Source organism: Vespa velutina, chromosome 16 (assembly GCF_912470025.1).
Source record: "Vespa velutina chromosome 16, iVesVel2.1, whole genome shotgun sequence".
NCBI classification, from domain to species: Eukaryota; Metazoa; Arthropoda; class Insecta; order Hymenoptera; family Vespidae; genus Vespa; species Vespa velutina.
In genome coordinates, this window is record NC_062203.1 from 1,160,001 (window position 1) to 1,182,743 (window position 22,743).

The following is a 22,743-nucleotide window of genomic DNA, read 5'->3' on the forward strand; positions in this document are numbered from 1 at the left end:
TTTGATGCTATTCATACATGATGCTATTCATATGCTCATACATATTGTCTTGTATATGTATAAAAATTCAGGTAATATTAATAGAGTAATCGAACTATAAAATTATTAAAAAGTGTAATTGCATTACCGTACCTGCAGATTGATCATCATCTTCTTTATCACAATGTCTATCCAAATCTGAATTAACGGATATGCCAAATGACATTGAAGAATCCTCTGCACCAAATAACTAAAAATACAAGCAATTATAAAATAATTGGACTCTAATCTAATGTATTCTATTAACATTGAATGATGTTTTTCTTGTGGTTTTTAATAGTGTATTTACCCCAAAAAATAGTGTATTTACCCCAAGAAATATATTTATCCCAAGAAATATATTTACCCCAAAAAGTGTATTTACCCCAAGAAGTGTATTAGCATCAATACTATATCCTTCACCACGTAGGATATCTCGAAGATTGTCCAATTCCGTCTGCATTGATTCAAGATGATTATCCATTTCCTCCCTATAGACAGTTTTCAAAGTAGATCAATATGCATAAAAATGTCACCATTCACACAAATTTATCCGTGTTTGTATAGATGCTCCTAAATTGTTTAAATGTTACCTGAAAATTATGATTCTTTATATGAAGAGATGTAAGCACAAGTAAATTTATAAAACCAATATTGCCAACTAATCAATGTAAAAACAAGTAAATAGCAAAATTTCTTAATGGATGATAAATTGGTATAAAGTTTGAAATATACCAATATTTATTATACTTTACAATTGGTATAAGCTTAGTATATACCAATATTTCAATATTTATTTCTCATTTATATGCAGTGTATGTAATGCCTTTTATGTAGTAAGTCTCAGAAAAAACTTATTTTTTAAGAATTAAAAAAGGTAGAACATATTGTATATAAGTGTTTCAATAAATCATACTACTTGTGCAAACAATATTTCTAATAGTTTCACACATATGACTTAAGTATTAGTTCTGTTTTTTTAATAACTTATATTAGTGATGCACATACTGTTGTTATTAAGTATTTTTACTATCATTTATGAGACGAAAAATTACATTTAAAATTTAATCTAACATATACGAAAATATAGATGACAACAGATGCACGATAACATACTAATTTTTATACGGACAGACTGCAATAAACTTGTAAAAAGATTTTCAAATAATACTTTGTTAAGATCAAATTTTTCTGAGACGTACAACGATGGGATATTATAAAAACAATAAAATTTTGAATTTTATCATTTGATGTATACGTACATATATATATGTGCATGCAATATACACACATATATATGTTATAACCAATTATTGATATTAATTTATATGTAAAGAATTCCTTGTACTTGATTAATGCAATCATTATAAAGTATAAAAATCGGTTGTTCCCACCTCAATCTTCTGAATTAATATTTCCACTACATTTAAGTAGAATACACTGCATTTGATCTCATTACCCATGGTCTATGTTGAACTTACATTGTTCCTAACCTGTAATTAGCATCAGGTACGCCTGAAGGATTGACGCAACTCAAAGATAAGTCTACTGAATCACTTCTGTCTGGTTTATTGCAGCCATATTTTTGTTGCTCCGACAAATTTGATGCTTCACTTTTATCTGCAACAATCTGATTATCTTCATCTATGATATTTTCTTCCTGATTAACATTCATGAAATCGTTATTAAGCCTTGCAGATTGACTATTGGAACTGTTATTGCTATTCTCTTCATTTTCATCATTCTCCATATTATTATTATTGATAATTTCGGGAACAATTAATATGTCTTCAAGTTTCACCAGAGAAGAGTCAGTTTCTTGAATATCGTCGTCTACTTCAGTTGACGGTTCAATATCAACATCAGGTTCAACTTCATTGGATTTACTCATGTTAGCAGCCATAGCTGCTAACTTGGAACTACGAACAGTCGCCACTGGTATTGGTTTAGAAGTGACTGAATTATTCTCCAATAATGCAATCGTCACAGGAGAGTCCTCAATGGGTATTTCGAGCAAATGTGTTTCTTCCCTAAAAAGTGAGACAACCTAATGCGAATCTTCATTATCTTGATTTTTATATGACTGATATACCTTATGTTCTTTCTTTAGTATCTGTTGTCTAATTTTGAAAATTTGGCAGAAATATAAGAAAAAGTATGCTTAATGATTTATTACTAGTATCATGCAAGATAAATCTTAAATGTAATGTCTCTAACTCAATTAACAGAATAGCAAAATTATTATGTTAAACCTAAGAAAGGATTGATTTCCTGACTGAAGATACATAGCATAGTATGAGATCAATTAACAAGTCTGTTCACATCAACTTGCCCCACCTATATATATATATATATATGTAAGATGTATTTAAATAGTATAGAAATATAATTATTACAACGTCATATACATATAATCATAATTTGATAAAATATGGTATCATGTAAATGTGTAAATATGCATGTATGTCCAGTTACAGCCACAAATAATTAAATCATGATAACTAATCATTGTTCATGCAATATATGTAAGGCATCATATTTGTTGATCATGTTACTGCCCCAAATTTGTAATTGCAGAACACTGAAGCAACAAATCATGTACATTTACTTAATACTTATATTTTTGTTAAATTTTATTTCTTTTGAAAGTAACATTTTTTTTTACTTAAAGAAAAATGTTGGCCTCTTAATTACTTCAAAATATGTGATTTCCACTAGTTCATCAATATAATATTACTGAGAAATGATTTAAATACTACAAAATAAAATACATCTCATTTCGATATATCCAAAGATTCATTTACAATTATTTCATTATGATACCCCTACAGTCATGCAAAAAGAATTTATGGAAAGCATATTTATGAGCCAACTTAGAGTTTCTTTCAATAAGAAAAAATAAAAAAAAAAAAAAAAAAAAAAAAAAAAAAAGAAAAAAAATAAAAAAAATAAAAAACAAAAAATAAATAAAATAAAAAAAAATAAAAAAAAAAAAAATAGAAAAAAAGAAATAACTTAAAACACCAACACCAAATTATGTCGAGTGAAAAATGTTAACCTTGACTCTTGTCCATTCTCCGTTGATGGGATCAAAATTTTGACAGGCACCTTGTTTTTCCTCCTAATAATATTTAAATTGCATAATTATAAGTATTAATGAAATAAGTATGAAACGTGCTATACAATCTACATAAGATTGGCTTGGACAGTAATCATGCACTAATATAAACAAATTATAATCTAATAAGATTATATGTATAGATATATGTTCAAAGTAATATATCAATGATAAAAGTTACTTAAAGTTAAATATTGCATTGTATATAATTACACTATATAAATTATATATATATAGTGTTTTATAATGATTCTCATCATCAAATACTAATAATAAGTCATATGATTATGATAATAATTCGAAATTAACAGGAAAGTGTAATTAAGTAGGAAACAAATATTATTTAATATTGTTTATATGGTATCCTATAAAATACTAATAGATCAACAATTATATATTGTGATTAATAACGTGATTTCTTTACGAAATTATTTATGTACTTACTTTTTTTTACCCTTACAGGGTCGTTTCTTCTTTGCATCTATCTCTTGTGACTTAACCAAGCTAATATCATTTCTTTGAAGATGAACCGCATTATCCACTAAGTGTATAGTTTCCATGCTGTCATCATCTACTAATGATGAATCATTGGGATGTTCAGGACTTTCTATTGCTGGATGTTGCTGATTCTCTAACATTCTATGTTACAAAAATTTATTTATTTATATTTAAAATTATTCCAATTTTAGATATTACGCAAGATTTTTATTATATTAATTACAATAAAAATAAATTAATACCTACTCAGCAACTATGTATTGAGAGTCTAAATCTGGTTCAGAAGAATCAAGTTCATGAATAACAGGTCCTGTTGGAGATGTTTGTGCCTAAACATATAACCATTAATATATAAATATATTTGTACACTCAAATCTCAGAAAATCATTAAACATAAGGAAACATACGCATAAATACCTTTGAAATTTTACTTTGTTTATTACGCTGACGATTAGAATCATCTATCATTAATGGATAGCGTCTCTTAACAGAAAGTCCACCACTTCTTGATGGTTGTACTAGCGTTACAAGGAAATGGATTAATTTGTTTACAATTTGTTGCTGTTTTAAATGTTTTTGTCTAAGCATTGCAAGCTCTCTCCATAATGCTTCATTTTCTCTTTTCATAGCACCCAATCGCGAATCTAAATGTTCTTGTCTACCTCTCATACTTCTTACTTCTGTTAACATTTTATTCATTAATTCTGGCTTAATAGGTGTAAGAGCTGGATCTTGACCTTTACTTGATGCAATCTATATATATATATATATATATATATTATAAAGCAAATTGTGAATTTTTAAATATCAAGTTTCTAATTTCATACTTAAAATAAAAGCAACATCTACCACTTTTATAAATTATTGTAGATTAGTATTAAATAAAGAAATAATTGTCAATAATATGAACTTACTTTTCTTTTAATATGTTCAACAAGATATGGATGACCTTTACAAAAAAATTGATGTGCGAATTCCATTTCATCCCTATCACATTTTAAACCGCCTAATTCTACAGAAACTTTCTTATGAAATCCATCTAAAATAAAATAAAGTGTATGATGTTTAATTATAAAGTTAATGTTAAATTTAGAATATATTACATATAGAAATATATATTTTTATACATACACATATTTAATTGCCGCACAAAGCTAGCCATATTATTATGTTTGTAATAATGTGGTAATAATTCTCTGGCGAATTGTGCCTGATTTCGAATAAAAAAGCTTCGTCCATTCTAAATAAAAAATATAAATTTACATTACTTAATGATGACAATATAATTAAAAATATATACGATGGAAATCAACGTTAAGCTTACGTTACGTTGATTAAACTATTTACGGAAAGAGATAAAAAAAGGACCGGTAAAGAAAATGATTGTACAAGTTGTTGTTAAACATATATTGTATTTAAAATATAGTAACGATGTTGTAAATCTTAAAAGAATTAATATTTATTAATAATAAATAAATCGGCGACTTACAGGTGACCAACAAATAAGGTCGTCGGTCTCAGGATCTTCAACTAGTTTCCAAAGTTTTGCAAGAAAGGCAGGTACGCTTGTACCTAATTCTGGTATTGTATGCATTTTTATAATAAACTCAAATCACAAACAATTAATATTTTTATATACTTCTATATTAACAAATATGGAACAACTTTATATCTCACAATAATGGCTGACCACTGACGATGTTATTCTGCTATAAGCATTTAGTAAAAGGTGGGGTGAAGAGGGTAAACTACTTTAATAAGCGACAATAGGGACTTCCCGAATGAAAATACATTCTTATATTCAATCGTATTATTAAGATAGTTATATTGGTGCACAAATGTATTTATTCTATTTGTTATATTTTACGGAATTGATAAAGAATTTAATTATTAATTGATAGTATTTTATTTCTATAGAGCATGTAAAATATAGCCAATGAAAAATCAACTATGTAAGATATTATTGCAATCCTATTGGCTGAAATCAAAAAGTAAGAAATTGTTACATTTAATAATAACCAATCAGAAAAGTATAGTAATAGTATAACCAATGGAAGACAAGTAATTCAATAACTGAAAGAAAGGACTTTGACCATTAATAAAAAGAATAACAAATACATCTAATAGGTCGTTCACTTATCTAGCGGAAAGTTACCGTGATCAAAAAATTGACACTAAGTTGACATTCTTCCATTATAAAACTTCCAAGTTTGAAATTGGCGGTTAAATAAAATTCGTATTATATAATTAGAATGCATATTTTTAACTACTTTGCACTTATTTTAAAATGGTTAAATTTCAAGAATTACAGATCGAAACATTACAAAATAAAAAATGAAAGAAGTATTAAGTAATTAATATTATTCATGAATACTTTATTTTTATATTATTTTAATACACAATGTGAAAAAGGCAGCATGGGACATGATAAATAGAAGAAATTTTTCAATATTTTAACAATAAAATAACACCTAAAAAATATAATTATTCATATTTATTCTACATTTTTGAGAAATTCTGTATTAGAGAAATACCACATTTCTATTACTAAATTTATTTTATATTAAACTTACATTGCATGACTTTATACAATGTGTTTCTATCTGTAATAATTAATATTTAAGTAAAAAGTAGGATAAACTTATGCATCCTTTATTCTTAATTTGAAACTAATAAGGATTATTGACAGATCTTGTTTTAGAGAAACATTAAATTTTAAATATCAAATACAAGTATCATTTTTTGGTTGATTATGGCATGTATAAAGCAAAATCAAAATTATAACTTTGTATAAGAAATACGTATAAAAAATGTTGCTTATTGTAATAAATCTATATAAATCTACAGAATTTTTCATTTAATTCTCTACAAAATAACTGTATATTTAATATATATATATATATAGTTGAACATTAACAAAATCCTAAATTAATGTTTCTTTTTTTTCTTTTTTTTTTTTTTTCTTTTTTTTTTTAAGTATTATTTGAATACAGCTTTACATAAAATATTTTAATCAGTCACTAAATTTTATAATTCTAAAACTATACATTATTTTTTAATTTTACGAAAATTGCAATAAATAATTTCTGAAAAATTTTTCTTTTTAAATATTGATGAATGAAATTATGTGAAATGTAATACTTTATGAAAATCATGGACATTTCATATATTAAGATCATATGATTACAATAAAAAATTGCATAGTCGTAAAATGATATACTGCTTAGAATCATTTTTTAATTTAATACATCTTTGTGCAATATTTATATAGTTGAACCTAATCTAATTATAATTGTATCAAATATATAACTTAATATTTTTTGCCAACATTAACTCACAAAAGAAAATAACTGAATTTATTTCAATATATAAATACTTTTGAAAATTAAGCATGATCATAGCTAAAGTGAAAGACACATATATCAACAACTTTTTTCAAAGATTATATTATCTTATAACCATTTTCATATTCGTCATAAGATGCCTCAACTAGATAATGTTTTAGTTCATTAAGATAATATAATTTGTTGATAGCAGTTTAAAAAAAAAAAATATTAGAGTTATATTTAAATTATGCAATTCATAGTAGATGTCTTGTAATAATGCATTTTTTCCTAAATCAATACACGACCTAATACATAAGCATACTTCGTATACTAATATACTGCATAAATGCAGCACATAGTCAGGCATTGAAAATATATACTACATGGGATAATAAGTTATTTTGTGGAAGTAACAACATAGATCGTTATCAATACATTGTTACAATATAAAATGTAATTTTAAAGTGCTATAAAGCCAACCATGGATGATGACGAATAGCTTCTCGACTTCGATCACCATAATCATATGCAACTTCTACACCAATCGGTATATCTTCTTTTGCTGTAAGTACTAAATGTGGTGTTGATTCCACTTCAACGATCCTAGCAATTAAATTTCCATTTCTGGAATGATTTACCAACCTCCCCAACTTATTTGTTTCTGCTGTAGCATCAACACTACAAATATTTAAGTGTTGTCATGATAAATTTACCAATGAACTATATTCAGAACTATAGTCAGAATTTATAAAAGTTAAAATTGTAATATTATGATGATAACATATATTAAATTCATTAAAATAATTGTTATATTGTACAAATCAAATATACATACCAATACTGATGATTACGATGCTGGAAATAATACATATAACATCCTGCATTTTGATCTTGTGCATAGATTTTCTCACGTTTCTTTGCTATAACTTGATCAATTAATTCACCAATATATTCTACTACAAATTCTCCTTTCATAAAGGGACGTGTAGTCACAACCCCGCGTCCTTTACCAGGAAAATATCTGACCTAAGCATTAATTATATAAAGTTATATAACTATTCATAAAAGATGTTTTTCTTAATTTTATTTTATGCTCACTTCTAAACCTTCCTCAACTTGTTGCAAGACTTTTGCTTCTATGTCTCTTTGCTTTTCTTCTAATACAGCTTTCTTAGATTTTCTCACACTTCGACGTACTGGAAAATATTCTGCAAGTGTATGATTTGTACTTTCTATAACAGATGGATGCACTGAACGTTGAGTATTATTCTGAATCAATTTTCTACGAGCAGGTTGGCGTGCGAGGTGTTGCGAGGGAGTACATGAGGCAACAAGTCCTTTATTTCTTCCATTAATTATGTCTCTACTATCAGTTTCTTCTATATGACTATTTGGCATATTTATTCTATGTGGTGTTGAAGGCCCATGGATTGGTACTGCTACAGGTGTTTCTATGCGTATTTATAAAGAAATAATGTATTATAAATTAAAAGATAATTTTATAAAAATATTGTTTCATTTCTTATTATATAACTGTTTTGAAAATTTATAGAATGGACAAATACCATCCGTTTTAAATTCTCCTACATCTGATACAATCTCTTCTACAACACTTATAGATATGGTTTCTTCTTTGGTAAGAAAACAATGCCCTGTCATTACATCTACATCCTTGGAAGATTCCTTAGTAGTATTTACATTTGTAATATTTGCAACCTACATACGTATGTACAAACAAAATAACTATAATGAATTAAAGTTTTATAATATAGTTATTACATAAAACAAAATTGAGTACCTTTATAGGAAAGAAGGCAGTTATACATGCAGAAGACACTTGTTCATTAGAAATTGACTGCATTCCATTGAGAGCATTACGTTGTCTTCTCTTAAAGCCATTTGTATTTGTTTCTTTCTTCATTAGTGGAATAATTTCTTTGCCAGATGTTACGGCTGATATATTCCGAGTACGAACTAAAAATTTTTTAATACAAATATATATGTTAATTTTATATTATATAAAAAAAACTAGATTTTATTAAAATATTTTATTTGATTTATATTTATCAATTAATTGTAAAAATAAGTTGTTTTATAAATCTACGTATAAAAATACTTGAATATATCAAGTGAAAATAAATAAAATATAATAGCATTTTTTAAAGATATATAGATTTTTATTATTAATATATAATAATTTAATATAGAATATTATTCAATATTATAATCATATAATGTATTATAATATAATTTGTTACGACTATTAAAATGTTTAATTATAACAATAATTATTTAAAAATAACTATACGCTATAATTTGTTTATATAAAATGACACATAAGGAAATGGTATAGATCATAATAATAATCTTCAAATTATTTTTATAAATAAAAGCATTATTCATCTAAATTATATAAAATTTAGAAACTGGTGATCATTATGAATTGAAATAATTAAAGATCGCACAGTATAACATTATTTTCTAATGCCTTATAAAATAATTAATTACAGACTAGAGAAAACTACGAGCATTAATATCTAGGATGAAATTCAAAATGGTGCGAGTATAAGTCAAATCTATGAAAACATAACCTGGCATTTACTGTCAAATCTTAAGTGAAACTATTAATGAAGATTTTAAAAACATACCTCTACCTTTCACCATATTATCGCCGGATTTTTTAATACGATCTGCAATCTCCTGATTTGATTTTCTCATAGAAAAATTCTTTCTACAGCTACAACACTCATAGAATGGACGTTCACAATCCGCTTCGGAGCTCTCACACTTCCTACAAACTGTAGATTTATAGATGTATCATCTATGTGTATATACATACGCCATACGTACATTTACCATACATACACGAAATATTAAGCTAGGACTGGTTATTTGCTAACGGCAATGTTAGAAGGAACTAGACGCCAATAAAGGCGCCAATTTTAAATTTTCAATGAAATATCGTACATGAAACTGTGTATCTACCATTATATCTAGATATATAAAATATATAATGACAAATAAAAAATAATTTAAATATTTTCGAATATTAGTTTTATTATACGTTATGATACTTTTATAAATCACCGGAAGTCGAATGAAGTTCTTTACTTCCGATATATATAAGTCATATTATATGGTTCACGATAATACCGATTGTGATTTTTAATGGTAGGAATTGGTTCCGTGCATTGCCACCAGATCGTACTATATGATACTAAGAAATGATGATTTTTCATAACCGCGTATACCGAAAAAACGTCAAACGAAATTGCATTAAATTTGCAATAAGTGTTGTTTATTCCGTGATATAGATATATCTCATATATCGTGTACAATTATACATCTTTTATAAAAAGAATTAACAAGTAAATATGTGTGGATAATGTGGCATGTGTTGTAAAACATTGTGGTTATAATTCGAAAAACAAATGGCTAGCACTTTAGATGCAGTTGATTGGGAAGGTATTCTTATTAGTAATTAAGTACACAATCACATGTCACACATATATATACATATTACATATAGATAATTATATATAAGGTGACATAAACCAAAATGATAAATTACAATATTGCGTTTTGTACTTTGTTAGCAATATATTTATGTATCTTGTATGTTATTATACGTTGAATTCTTTATTATTTTAATAACTTACCGTAATAAGTTTTTACAACAAAAGAAAATCCATTTATAGATTTAAGAAAGCAGGCGAGACACTTGGAAAATGAAATTGATGCAAAACTTGTAGCATTTAGTAAGTTAGGCGTAAATACACATTCTAAAAATGTTACACCAGATGAAGTTCCACTTTTAGATGAAGAACATGTGTTTGAGAATATGGCCTTGGAGATAGAAACGTTATTATCTAAAGTAAGCAATTCATTATTTTCCTATATATTATACAGTTTTATCCTATTCTAAATATTTAATTTTTAGTTATTTACTGTTAACGAGAAAATGAGTGAATTGCAACCAAATGGAGCAGCTATGTTACATACAATGCAACGTCATAAAGAAATATTAAAAGATTATAAACTGGAATTTAATAAAATTAGGAATAATTTTGCTATAAGAAAGGATCGTGAAGACCTTTTGGGTAACGTGCGCAAGGAAATTGAGTATGTTATATAAAATACATTGTTTTTTTTTTTTTTTTTTTTTTTTTTTCTTCTATGAATATGTTTGGTATAAATGCCTTTTGTATGATACCCTCATCTTTTTTTTAGCAATTATAAAACCACAACTGGATTAAACCGTAGAGAAATGTATTTGAAAGAAAATCAACATATTCATAAGTAAGTAAATACAAACTCAATTAGATCTACATACATATATGCTACATAATAGTGATGAATTTATTACACTCATATTTATATTTCTTGTATCATTATGAAAGTTTTACTAAATTATTTCAACTTTTAGCTCTGATCGTTTAATTAATGATCAAATAAGTATAGCAATGGAAACGCGAGAACATTTAATTACTCAAAGACAAGCTTTCAAACGTATACAGACTAGATTTAATGACATTTCTAATCGATTCCCAGCAGTGAGTAGTCTATTACAAAGAATAAATTTAAGGAAGAGACGAGATTCTTTAATTCTTGGAGTTATCATAGGATTTTGCACGTTCCTTATGCTCTTATATGCATTTCACTGAATTATAAATGCATAAGAAAATACTTCCACTTTTATTAGAAGTTATTTCCATTAAGGAAACATATGTAAACAGATGGCAGAAATAGCGATATAATAGTTATTAACATGCATAAATTACATGAAAATAGTAAGTATGCTCCTATGAATGAAAGTCAGTATGAATGGATTTATGATCAATAATTACATTGGCAAAATTATTGCATTGTACAGTTTTTTTTATACCAAATGTATTAAATGTGTATCGTTACACAAACTTTGCGATTCACTTTCAATGACTAGTATATGAAATTAATAAATGTTAAAAATAAATATTATGGGTTCTAACATGATTATTCAATTTGTATATCTTTTGTATATTATCCATGTACTAAATTATATTGAAATCCTATGAGACAGGATATACAATATTCTAAAATAATCCTTATTACAGATACAAATTTAAGAGAAAATATGATATAAAGTTAGAATTTGAAGTTATAATATTGTATGCAATTTGTAAATATATTTTCTAAGTTACATATCTGTCGATTTGTTGCTAAAAAATGTAATGGATTTTTTTTTACTAATATATAGTCTCATATAGATACATAGTCTCATTATCAAATAAGTAAAACATATTTTAACAGAATTAATAAGTCATTACTACGTTTAATATACTCTCAATGAGTATATATCTAAACTGTTGATTAGAGTTATGATAAACAATCTTTTTACTTTTATACAATTTTTATATATAAATGTATTTGATTGTTCATTATTAATTTATCTTTGTATTATAGTTCGAATATGTAAGAAAATGTATATGCTTTGCTTGAATAATATTTCTGGTTACCTACCTCTCTCTATAATATATTTTTAAAGTAAGGGTATAGAAATGTCAGATTTTTTTGTTAACTCTTAAAGCTTTCTGTACTTCAAAACGTATTCGGTCATTTTAGAGAATGAGATGGTATACTATAAGCAAATTATTAAATAATTAAAAGGATACATTTCACTACAAAATGATTTCTTATACTGATAGATAAATAATATGGTATACAGTGATGTTCAGATATAATTTCATACAATAGAATTACTATCAGGCTTCATATCCAAATTAATCATTGATATTTTTGTTTTGTTTTATAATGTATTGATTTACATGTAAGAGACACTTCATATGCACGTGTACACGCATGCACACATTCTCACACACATAGCTCATTGATTCTCCTATGTATAAGCCCATGAAAACACAGCACGCTACGAAAGAAGTCATTTCAATAAGTGCAGTATCTGTTTCCACGTATACTAAATACCACATTTATAAATTATACTTCGACTTTTTTAATAGGAACTCAAGCACAAGAACTGTAAAAATATTGAATATAAAGATGCACATATCCGGTAATAAAAAATTCTTGTGTATATACTTTAAATATATATATTTACATTTTTCTGCACGTAGTCACACTATCTCGAGTCTTTATCTATAGGAGTCGTGTAATACGGCATCAGAAATTTATGTATCTTACAATCATGGTATCCTGATATGAATATTTTTTGAAATTTCAAAATAATAAATTTTCGTATTTTTTTCTTTTTTTAGCGAACTTTCGTTAAATTAAAAGATGCTGGCCCTTTTTACTGTGTATATATACATACATATATATATATATATATATATATATATATATATATATATATATATATGTATATATATCATATATATATATATATCATGTATTTCATGTACTTATTTGTTTATAAATGCAATATATAGTGTATTCGTAGAAACGAAGAACTTTTGTAAGCGCTACTTTTAACATTATGCATTGCTGCAAGGGAAACCCTGGATATAAGGAAGTGTCGATATCCATCAATTTTGTTCACATCATAGCACATAAAGTGTTGTTTCACACGTTGTTACAGCATATGCTACGGAATTCTACTCAAGATTTTATTAACGGTTCTAAAATATTCTACATCATTTAATCTAAACTTTTTCTTGTAAAGAGAAGATGGAATACGATATCCATTTTGTTCTCAGCACCCATCCATAACTCGCTCACAGGCATACAAACAAACAAACGAAGGAACAAACATCTATTCCATGCATGAATTGCATGACTGCATTTCGATTTTGAATATAAATATATCATCGTATGTACTGTTTCAATCTAATTTTTCTTTAATGCTAACAGTATTAATAGATGGAGCATGTCGGGAGACTAGATATACTTGCCATTTTTTATTTTCCATCTACATAGTCAATATAATTAAAGATCCATTGTAGCTGTTATTTAAAAATTAATAAAAAATATATATATATATTATATTAATTTAAACGAAAAAGATAAAGCAGAACAAATTTGTGTTGAATTATATGAAATGTGGAAAATCTAAGGCGCTTATAATAATACCGTTACCTTGTCTCCCTACATTATAGTAATATTGATAATAGTTTTATAGTCTAGATCTACGGCTAATAGTAATAGCAGTAATGTGATAACAGTAATAGTTATAGCGACGGTAGCAATAATGTTTTTTTTTTTTTTTTTTCGTGTTAATCAATGATTTGACCTATCAATCAAATAAAACTTAAAACTGCAGTATACATCTATACTCCAAGAGTGAAAAATGAATCGTCCAAATAGTTATGCAGCTCTAGTATTATTCCTCTAGCCCTTTATAGACTATTCTCACTAATCAGTCGAACTTTTATTATAGATTGGATCGTAACATTTTATATCAATCTCTATAGAAAGTTTTTTTTACGTCTTATCCTCATTTTGCAGATGATTAAATAATAGATTTTTTCTTATTGCATAGAAATACAATTTTTCTTTACTGCATAACTTTTATAAGCAGTTTTTCTTTTATTATAATCATGAAAAATGAAACATGATAATTTACTACATATTACGTATGCATGTTGGTACGATCCATCTAAAATGTTATCATTCCTAACGAAAAATAAAAAAGAAATTTTTATATAATTATAAATTTTTGACTCGAGTATAGTCTTCGACTAAAATTAAAGAAGATTCTACCTATTTGAAGGTTTACATCGGGACTTGATAGATATCTTTTCAATAATACATGTATAATGACAGGAAAAATCTACCAAGTCCTTTTTCCAGTTCTTTGACTATCAACTCGGAAAAGCTTATTTCGAGCGTTTATTTCACTTGTCATGCTAAATCTGTGACGAAAATACATTACAACACTGATGGGTTCAGTTTAATCTACCCAACACATAAGTGTTCCATGGTAGTCAATCCAAATCGTGTAAATAAACGTAATTACACGATGTTTTTTATATGCCCCATTCATTGAGTGCTTACATAACACTATTATTTACGTTGCTTTATCCTCACCTATACGAAAAATGCAAATAATTATTGCAATAGAAAATATAATAATTAAATAATAATTAAACATAATAATTAAATAATATATATATATATATATATATCAATAATTATTATCACTGTTTGATATAAAATTAAAAAAGAATAATGTATACCTTACGTGCTTAATGAATTCAAAATGTCATTTCTTCGGTATTTTCTGCATCAGACGAAAGCGCTTGACGTAACGTTTCCATACAAGATTTCGGAATAAGAGTTCCAACAATTTTCAAACCTTCATCTGCAATAATATAATTGACGTATATATTTATTTAAATGAAATCAATTAAGCGTAAAGTCATTTCGATTAGATTTTTTCCAACTACAGAAAAGAATTTACCAGTTCTTAGTCGGACAACTTGCATCTTAGAATTATGTCCAGATCGTGCAGCAAGTACACTTTCAACGCGACTCCAAACGCTAAGAACCGAACCGGCTAAAACATTATATGACCGTCTTCGTAACCCTACTTCACATTCCATACCAAGAGTGACATTTTTACAATTGCCACGCCAATAAGCGTGTGAACATGTATCCACAGACGCTTCGTACTGTTGCGTCCAATGAGGCTCTGCTTCCTCGGTCGAAACCTTTTTGTATTTCTTTTCTAATTCACCTAATGATTCTTGACGTAATTGTAATCCTGTATTCGGCCTACAAACACATACACATCGATAACATTTTATTTTTGTTATGTACCATTATATTCTTTATTTAAAATGAACGAAAGTATATTGTACCTATAAACCATATATAACTGATCTTTTTTACTTTCACTTTTCTTTTTACCACCATCGACAGCAACGGCTAGGATAGCTGTTTGTTTACCATTTCGAATTTGATGGCTTAAGTAAAATCCCTCCTTGGCACCAGTCAATTTGGACCATTGGTCCATTGCCTCGGTCCAACTCATACCACGTTCAACATGAACAACATGTAATTCGGTAGGTGCTTTACCAGTTGCGTGCTTCCGAAGGAAACGATAAAGTCTTACTCTACGAACATTCTCTCCTGATGTACCAAGATCAAGAATACCCATGTCGAAACGTCCAGTTTTCTTCGCTTGAAGGATAATAGCATTCAAAGTATCGGTAAAATACTTGAATAATCGATTTTGCAAGTCAACTGGCATTCCAAGAATACGATTTAAGAATTTAGACATGTTATTATAATCTTTGTCCAAAGTAAGAACTCCTGGCATATTTTCGCTATTACAAATTAGTCCTACTCCTACTAGAGCGTCCGCCACATCTTTGAAAAAATCACCATTATAGTCTTGTGGCGGTGGTACCAATGGCGGCTCGTACCTATTATTTTATTTTACAGTTCGTTAATTCAAACATAAATATAATTTTCATATATACATTAAACATGCGATTGATTACATTTATAAAAAGGATATATATATATATATAAATATATATATATATATATATATATATATATATATATATATAACACAAGAGCATAATACAACAAACCCCATTATAGTCTTCATTGTTGCCTCAAGAGCAGATCGGCCATACTTGTTATCGATATTAAATTGTGAAAGATCTCGCGTTTCAGTGGCTCTGCGATCTCCGTGTGTTAACGCGCCAAGACTTTCAAGACGTTTCGCGACAATCGAAGCAAATCGTCTCTCTCCGGCAAGATCCGAAATCAGGAATATATATTCCGGAGCATTTACTTGATTCGAACGATGTGTTCGACCAAATTGTTGTATTGCTCTATCTGCGCTCCATGGTAGTTCAAGTGTGATATGTACTCTACGCATTTGATTTCTCGCACGTCTATCACTTTGCAATGATATGCCACTGCTAGCTGCTTCCGAAATAATTGCAACTGTCTTTTCACCATCCATAAATCTAATAAAACGTACAGTAGTAATATATATTTTTTATCGATGGACGAAGATGAATTTTCATAAATAAAAATAACAAGTTTACCTTTGTTTTTCTGTTAAGTTAAGCGTCTCTAATGGAACGTCGACTTCAGATCTAGATTCATATTGTATTGCACCATCTTCCGTTTGAACAACACGACCTTTTCTTCCAGTCATTTCTGCGACGTTCTCCGGACCACCAAGTTCGTCGATTAATTGATCTAACGTATTCGGTGGTAATCTTTCACCTAAGGTCTCTATTTGTGCTAACAATTCTTCTTTCATGCTACAAGCACGTTCAATAGCATCCCGAGGTGGTCCTTGATTATTAGACGATGCATTACCATGATTTCCGCTTACTGCTGAATCTCCGTTACGTTTATTCCTATTATTAGATGTCTTATGTGCAAGCATAGATTGTATTTTGTCTTGCGTGCTTAAACGTTTCTTAGCTGGTTTCTTTTGTTTCTTACCACCTTTTTTCTTTCGTCTGTCCCACGGATCTATGAAGAGATATAAATAGTAATATTTGTTTGCATCAATTTAATTCAATTATAAATAAGCGTTGTATTCTTACCAACATCAGAATCACTATCACTATAAAATGGATTGAAATCGGAACTTATATTACTTTCCTCGTCAGTTCGATGATCATCTTCACTCTCAGTTCCACTCAATTTAAATTCAGAACCAGAACTATGATCACCATTTTTTTCTTCATCAGTTATCTCTTCTTCGGAAGACCATGCTCGAACTTTTTTTGAAGCTCTTTGGGCTGCTTGACGCACTGGTTTCCTTTTACTTCCTCCTGCAGATCCACCTGCACCATCAATTATATCTTCCCCTTCTGATTTATTCATTTTAGGTAGATCCAAACCAAGAAGCCGATGGATTCGATTACGATCTGGCGCTGGAAAATGTTTTTCCACTAACGTCTGGAGTACTCCTTTAGCAGTAGAAACAAAATCACTTAGTTCTCCATCGTCACGTTCCAATTGTTCCAAAGTGCGTGCTTCACCGGTCGATTGCAAGCCGATAACCACACATTTTCCGCATTTAACAGCTTCTCGAGCTACTGCAACAGCGTGCTTTACTTTTGCTGCAATACATAGATACTTGAAGAAACGTTGATGAGACGACCAAAATTGGCCCCACATAGTTTTTTTCATGCGATTCTCAGCATCAATTAATTCGGCCGCTTCTTGGAATTTCTGCATTGCTTCTACCCACAATCTTACCGAATGATCATATATTTTAGTAAAGTCCTTGGATAGAGGAACTTCTTCGATTTTAAAAGCAACCCCGTGAAAACTAAGTTGTCGAGCAATATACATGCCTCGTAATTTCATATCCATTGCTACTATTTCCATTGTACCAACTCCACGTTTTTCTACCGCAGTGATAAAATCATTGAATTCAGGAAAAGGAGTTCCTTCGCCCCACATACCTAATCGTACCATATAGGCCATATTGCGAGGCTCAGAAGCGCCAGTGGCACTAGCATATACCACTCGTGATTTAGGAAGTTTATTTTGCAATTCTAATACGGTTAAACCAGTTTTGGTAGGTTTGGAACTTCCGGTAGGGCATAAATTTTTTGCACGATGGCATTCGTCAAAAATAATTAATCCGTCAAAATCTTCTCCACACCATTGCAACAATTGTTTTAATCTACTTTTGTATTTACCTCCACTTTGAGAAGATTCACCAATTAATGCAGAGTATGTACTAAATATTACACCTTTCTTAACATTACCATTTACAGCTGAAGAGATTTTTGCATATTTGAACTTATTTAAAGCATGTACTTCGATTTTGGATGCTCCAATGTCTTTTAAATCACGTTCGGCATCGTATTTGAGATCATTGGAAACGGAAACCCAAATGGCACGTTTCCTACCCTTTAAATAATTTTCAAATATAATGCCTGCTATAGTTCGTCCTTTACCAACACCAGCTCCATCTCCAATAAGAAATCCAGCACGTGTACTGTCCGGTAAAAGATGTTCATGTTGTTGGGACGCATAAGTTATGGATTCTAATTGAAGAGCCGACAAAGCTCCAGATCGTATTGTTTCCTCGGGTATAGAAAGTTCATACCAAACATCCGTAGGTTCTACACTAGATAATGATGCTGTTTCAACAACTGGATCTGGATGTTTACGCCCACGTTTTACTATACATTTTAAATAAACTCATTAGAAAACTGTTTCTAATCTTTTATACAAATAGACTTTTCTCGTTAATGGCGAAATAAAACATACATTTAGTAGGCATATAATCTGCATAAGTTTCAGCAACACCCATATCTTCATCATCTACCTCTTCTTCTTCTGGTATTGTTGGTTGCATACCCACTTTTGTTGGATCACCAGCATTCATCCATAATTGTGATACAGCTTTTCCTTAATAATAAATATTATTATGATTATAATAAATTGAAAAATAATTTGAAAAACTTAATGTATATATATAAAAAATTTGTAAATAATACCAGATAAACCTGCAGGCCAATTTGGATGAAGCCCACTTTGATTGAGAAATTGAACAAATGGATTGACACCCATATTCATTCCAGCCATTCCCATAAAGCCTCCCATTAAATTATTCATTTCCATACCTACAATATTTTATCAAATAAAATATTGATTTAAACGTTAAAATAGCTACAGGATTTGTGCGAAAGCAAAATGCATATTTGAATAATTATATAATTTAATAAAATAATGGAAAAAAGAAATACAAGATTAGTATATATATAGAAAAAATTATGATACATTCTCATAATTAATATATACATATATCAAGTATGTTTGTAAAAGAAGGAAGCTATAAAAGAAATCAAAGGAAGGAAATGGAAAAAGAAAGAATTTAAATAAAAAATATATAATATCCAAACTCAGAAGACATATTAATTATAAACATACTCTGTTGTAAAAAAGCTGCAGGATTGAATCCTGCAAGACTTGCTAATCCTGGAAAGTTATATGGTCCACCAGCTCCTAATTGACCCAACTGATTCAATTGGTTGGTACCAACAAAATTAGGCGGAGTACCTTGTGATCCTCCTACACGTACCATTTCATATCCTGGTGGTACAGTTTTAGTTACTAATCCACCTGGTATTTTGTTACTAAGTTTTTGATTTAATGCTGTTAAATAAATATTACTTAAGTAATACCCTGTTCACTACACCTTTTTGTAACTCATTGAAACAAGTCTATATATATACACATATAAATGTAGATAATAAAGAATTTTTTTTTTATTACAACATATATACAATTCATAGTACCTTGTCCTTTATTCGTGGCATTAGATGGTGCTTCCGCAGGTTTTTCTTCTTTAATATTTGCTATACCAGCAGCTGTTGCAAGATCTTTACCGCCACCTATTAAAAATTAGTATATAACATTAAATAATTATATTTGTTTTTGACTAATATAATTTTTGACTAATAAATAATACATAGCATTATATTATATCGTTATATCGTCATTATGAATTTAATAACGTATAAATTATGAATACAAAGAGACTTACCAGGTACTTCAATTTTATCAGGATCCTCATCATCGTCGAAATCACTACCACTTGTATCATCACTCATTGTTTCTTTATATCTCTTTGTTGCCTAAATGCATATATCACGTAGTAATTATAGAAGAAACGAATAGATCATTCCGATGAAATATTTATATTATTAATAAAATTAAACAAAGAGTATTTTTTTTTTCAACAAAATCATTAATTTTTATGAAATATTAATTTTTGATGAAGAACAAGAAAATCTTTTATATATAGATACGACTTTAAAAAAGAAAAAAGCTTACTTATCATTAACATATAATGGATTATTTAAATATTTAGATAGAAAAAAAAGAATGCGAAATTATTTTCGTAGTAAATTTATGTAAATTTTTTGAAAATATTAAAGCAAAAAGAATATAAGAAGATAAAGATAAAAAATGAACCGTTAAAAAGAATCTGAAGAATAAATGCGCAAAAAAATTATTTATAAAAAAAGATATACAAGAAGTTCTTAGGTTAGTTTGTCTCTCGAAGCGGAGATTAAAAGAAAACGCACGCATAAGAAGCGCGCGTCGCTCCGAATGGAACAATGAAAATATAAAAAAAAAGAAACATCTTACCATGATTGAAAAAATTTATTTTTCCTTCCTGCAGTCTCGATAAAGAAAGGGAAGAGATTTCAATGAGGAACACGATCGTCCTAGAAGATATTCCTTTCGAACGTGAAGCTGCAATTCTGACAGAGTAGACGATGAAAACTTTTTTTCCCTCGTTACGGGTTCCTACTTTATGTCGCGTCAAGTAAGCATCACTCGTCGAACGGCAAGTTTCTCGTTTATTGTGCGGACTACGAAATCACAATGCCTGAATTTAATGTGCGCTTAGGCCGAAGCATTTTTTGTGGTATGCATCGAAGCGCTCACTCTAAACGCGATCGCCAAGCACGGCTGCCGCCATCTTGGTTTTTGCCCGGCCCACGGTGCATCACGATGCAAATACAAAAACACACGCGCTGACTACAGCTGCCTTGCGTAACATTGTTAAGCGCAGTTGCCAAATCTACTTTTACAAAGAGATCTTTTGAAAAGCAAGTTTACAGAAAATAAGGCGCGCAATCGAAGAAAATCTATCTTTTTTTTTCAGTTAATATTTCATTTATATTTATATTCGCAAAATATTAGCATATAACGACGAATGAATAAGAATTTATTCGAGAATAAATCTAGCATAGTGCTAAATGTAATACGAAATTAACATTTTTTTTTTTTTTTGTGAACATTTGTACAAATTTAAATATATATCAAACTTACAGGTGTTTTGGAGGTGGCACGAATTTGAGTTACAATATTCAATAGCGTTCCAACTTTTGGGTCTATATTATTTGCATTTACTGGATAAATATATTGATTATTTTTCCCTAAGGTAATGAGCTTACTATCTATATGAATATTCTATTTTTACATTTCATTAAAATTAATTTTTTCCAATGTCATCAATATTGTCGACCAAATTCTGTGCCTTTGTAATGCAAGTCATTATTGCGTATAAACGGATCGTTAAAGACTTACGAATATAATTGTTGGTATTATAAAGGAAGTAGATTGATTCTTCTAACTTTCTTTCAAACACGTGTTCGTTGATTTCACAAATGAACAGTAAATAAAGCGCGAATATTGAGTATCATTTGTCCGCACGCGCGTCATACACACGCAAATGAAAGAGACTATTACGATCTGGCAACGTCGCTGCAGAGCAGCGCTAATCGTTAGGCGATCTAAAGTATACGCGGTAAAAAGAAAAGAGTACGACCTCGAACTTGGTATATAACTCTTCAGTAAAATCAATTGACAATTGTTTAATTTTCTAATACTAAATCAGACACTTCTAGATAATACACGTACCAAAATAATTAAAGTATATATTGTATTACAGGACTACAGCTCTTAATCTATTTAAAAAAATGTATCGCTCTAATACGATCGATCCGAGCTTCGCGCCGCTGACAACGCCACATTGTGGTGAAATATGGAATCACATTTATGCGCGCTCTAATTTAAAACTGTTAAATAATTTCTTTATCATTTTCTAAGTTTTATATATATATATATATATATATATATACATACATACATACACCATTACACACAACATCAACATACCTCATACATACATACATACATATACGTCTTCGCATTTATATATTTTGTATAATGCAACTTTATTGAGCCGTACATTTTGCATTTTATATTAAAAATGATGCGACTACAAACGATATAAAAATTGCATGAAGTTGCATAGAGTTACGCAATATAAGG

The 22,743-nt window shown here is 28.7% G+C and overlaps 4 protein-coding genes across 9 annotated transcripts in view; 1 reads left to right on the top strand and 3 right to left on the bottom strand.

Annotated features, from left to right (window-relative positions):
* LOC124954773 (heat shock factor protein-like) overlaps nt 1-5,369 on the bottom strand; it is a 7,055-nt gene extending 1,686 nt beyond the window's left edge. The window contains exons 1-10 of one of the 3 annotated variants that reach the window (XM_047508197.1): nt 5,124-5,369; nt 4,766-4,874; nt 4,549-4,673; nt 4,052-4,387; nt 3,881-3,963; nt 3,581-3,775; nt 3,077-3,139; nt 1,500-2,048; nt 404-509; nt 133-229 (exon numbers count right to left, since the gene is read on the bottom strand). In XM_047508197.1, the coding sequence (XP_047364153.1) occupies nt 133-229; nt 404-509; nt 1,500-2,048; nt 3,077-3,139; nt 3,581-3,775; nt 3,881-3,963; nt 4,052-4,387; nt 4,549-4,673; nt 4,766-4,874; nt 5,124-5,228 (1,768 nt within the window). In that variant the 5' untranslated portion in view covers nt 5,229-5,369. Of the gene's footprint in view, nt 1-132; nt 230-385; nt 510-1,499; nt 2,049-3,076; nt 3,140-3,580; nt 3,776-3,880; nt 3,964-4,051; nt 4,388-4,548; nt 4,674-4,765; nt 4,875-5,123 lie in introns of all 3 variants that reach the window. The other 2 variants (XM_047508196.1, XM_047508198.1) reach the window with 2 other exon arrangements.
* Nucleotides 5,370-6,785: 1,416 nt separating this feature from the next.
* On the bottom strand, nt 6,786-13,259 carry LOC124954677 (N-lysine methyltransferase KMT5A-A). Its single transcript, XM_047507941.1, has 7 exons — nt 10,620-13,259; nt 9,609-9,758; nt 8,759-8,934; nt 8,526-8,676; nt 8,059-8,411; nt 7,796-7,986; nt 6,786-7,638 (listed from the first exon to the last, which is right to left on the bottom strand). Exons 2-7 carry the CDS (start codon nt 9,676-9,678, stop codon nt 7,428-7,430), a joined length of 1,152 nt encoding a protein of 383 aa, XP_047363897.1. The 5' UTR covers nt 9,679-9,758; nt 10,620-13,259; the 3' UTR covers nt 6,786-7,427.
* Nucleotides 10,154-11,953, top strand: LOC124954678 (Golgi SNAP receptor complex member 1). The gene is made up of 5 exons (XM_047507942.1): nt 10,154-10,425; nt 10,659-10,834; nt 10,901-11,082; nt 11,191-11,259; nt 11,387-11,953. Exons 1-5 carry the CDS (start codon nt 10,392-10,394, stop codon nt 11,622-11,624), a joined length of 699 nt encoding a protein of 232 aa, XP_047363898.1. The 5' UTR covers nt 10,154-10,391; the 3' UTR covers nt 11,625-11,953.
* Nucleotides 13,260-13,540: 281 nt separating the features above from the next.
* Nucleotides 13,541-21,434, bottom strand: LOC124954675 (protein strawberry notch-like). Of its 4 annotated transcripts, XR_007102613.1 has the most exons (14): nt 21,049-21,427; nt 20,441-20,531; nt 20,193-20,288; nt 19,825-20,049; nt 19,392-19,517; nt 19,162-19,302; nt 17,475-19,073; nt 16,962-17,400; nt 16,497-16,880; nt 15,756-16,322; nt 15,356-15,669; nt 15,132-15,256; nt 14,656-14,982; nt 13,541-14,568 (listed from the first exon to the last, which is right to left on the bottom strand). XR_007102613.1 is itself a non-coding variant. In XM_047507936.1 (13 exons), exons 1-12 carry the CDS (start codon nt 21,049-21,051, stop codon nt 15,150-15,152), a joined length of 4,092 nt encoding a protein of 1,363 aa, XP_047363892.1. In that variant the 5' UTR covers nt 21,052-21,434; the 3' UTR covers nt 13,541-14,982; nt 15,132-15,149. The 4 variants fall into 4 exon arrangements, 3 of the variants coding, with proteins under 3 accessions (XP_047363892.1, XP_047363894.1, XP_047363893.1); XM_047507936.1 differs by having other exon boundaries at nt 13,541-14,982; nt 21,049-21,434; XM_047507938.1 differs by having other exon boundaries at nt 13,541-14,982; nt 19,825-19,986.
* Nucleotides 21,435-22,743: the final 1,309 nt, after the last annotated feature.

Bases quoted from the DNA above. Each gene is read 5' to 3' on its own strand.
- LOC124954678 (XM_047507942.1), top strand. From the start codon at position 10,392: ATGGCTAGCACTTTAGATGCAGTTGATTGGGAAG. The intron at 10,426-10,658 runs GTATTCTTATTA...ATCCATTTATAG, and splicing joins AGATGCAGTTGATTGGGAAG to ATTTAAGAAAGCAGGCGAGA. The intron at 11,260-11,386 runs GTAAGTAAATAC...TTCAACTTTTAG, and splicing joins GAAAATCAACATATTCATAA to CTCTGATCGTTTAATTAATG.
- LOC124954675 (XM_047507936.1), bottom strand. The intron at 16,881-16,961 runs GTAAACTTGTTA...ACGTTTTATTAG, and splicing joins AACTTAACAGAAAAACAAAG to ATTTATGGATGGTGAAAAGA. The intron at 15,670-15,755 runs GTACAATATACT...ATGTGTTTGTAG, and splicing joins CAGTTATATATGGTTTATAG to GCCGAATACAGGATTACAAT.
- LOC124954677 (XM_047507941.1), bottom strand. From the start codon at position 9,678: ATGAGAAAATCAAATCAGGAGATTGCAGATCGTATTAAAAAATCCGGC. The intron at 8,677-8,758 runs GTACTCAATTTT...ATACGTATGTAG, and splicing joins CTGCCTTCTTTCCTATAAAG to GTTGCAAATATTACAAATGT. The intron at 7,987-8,058 runs GTGAGCATAAAA...ATTAATGCTTAG, and splicing joins AAGTTGAGGAAGGTTTAGAA to GTCAGATATTTTCCTGGTAA.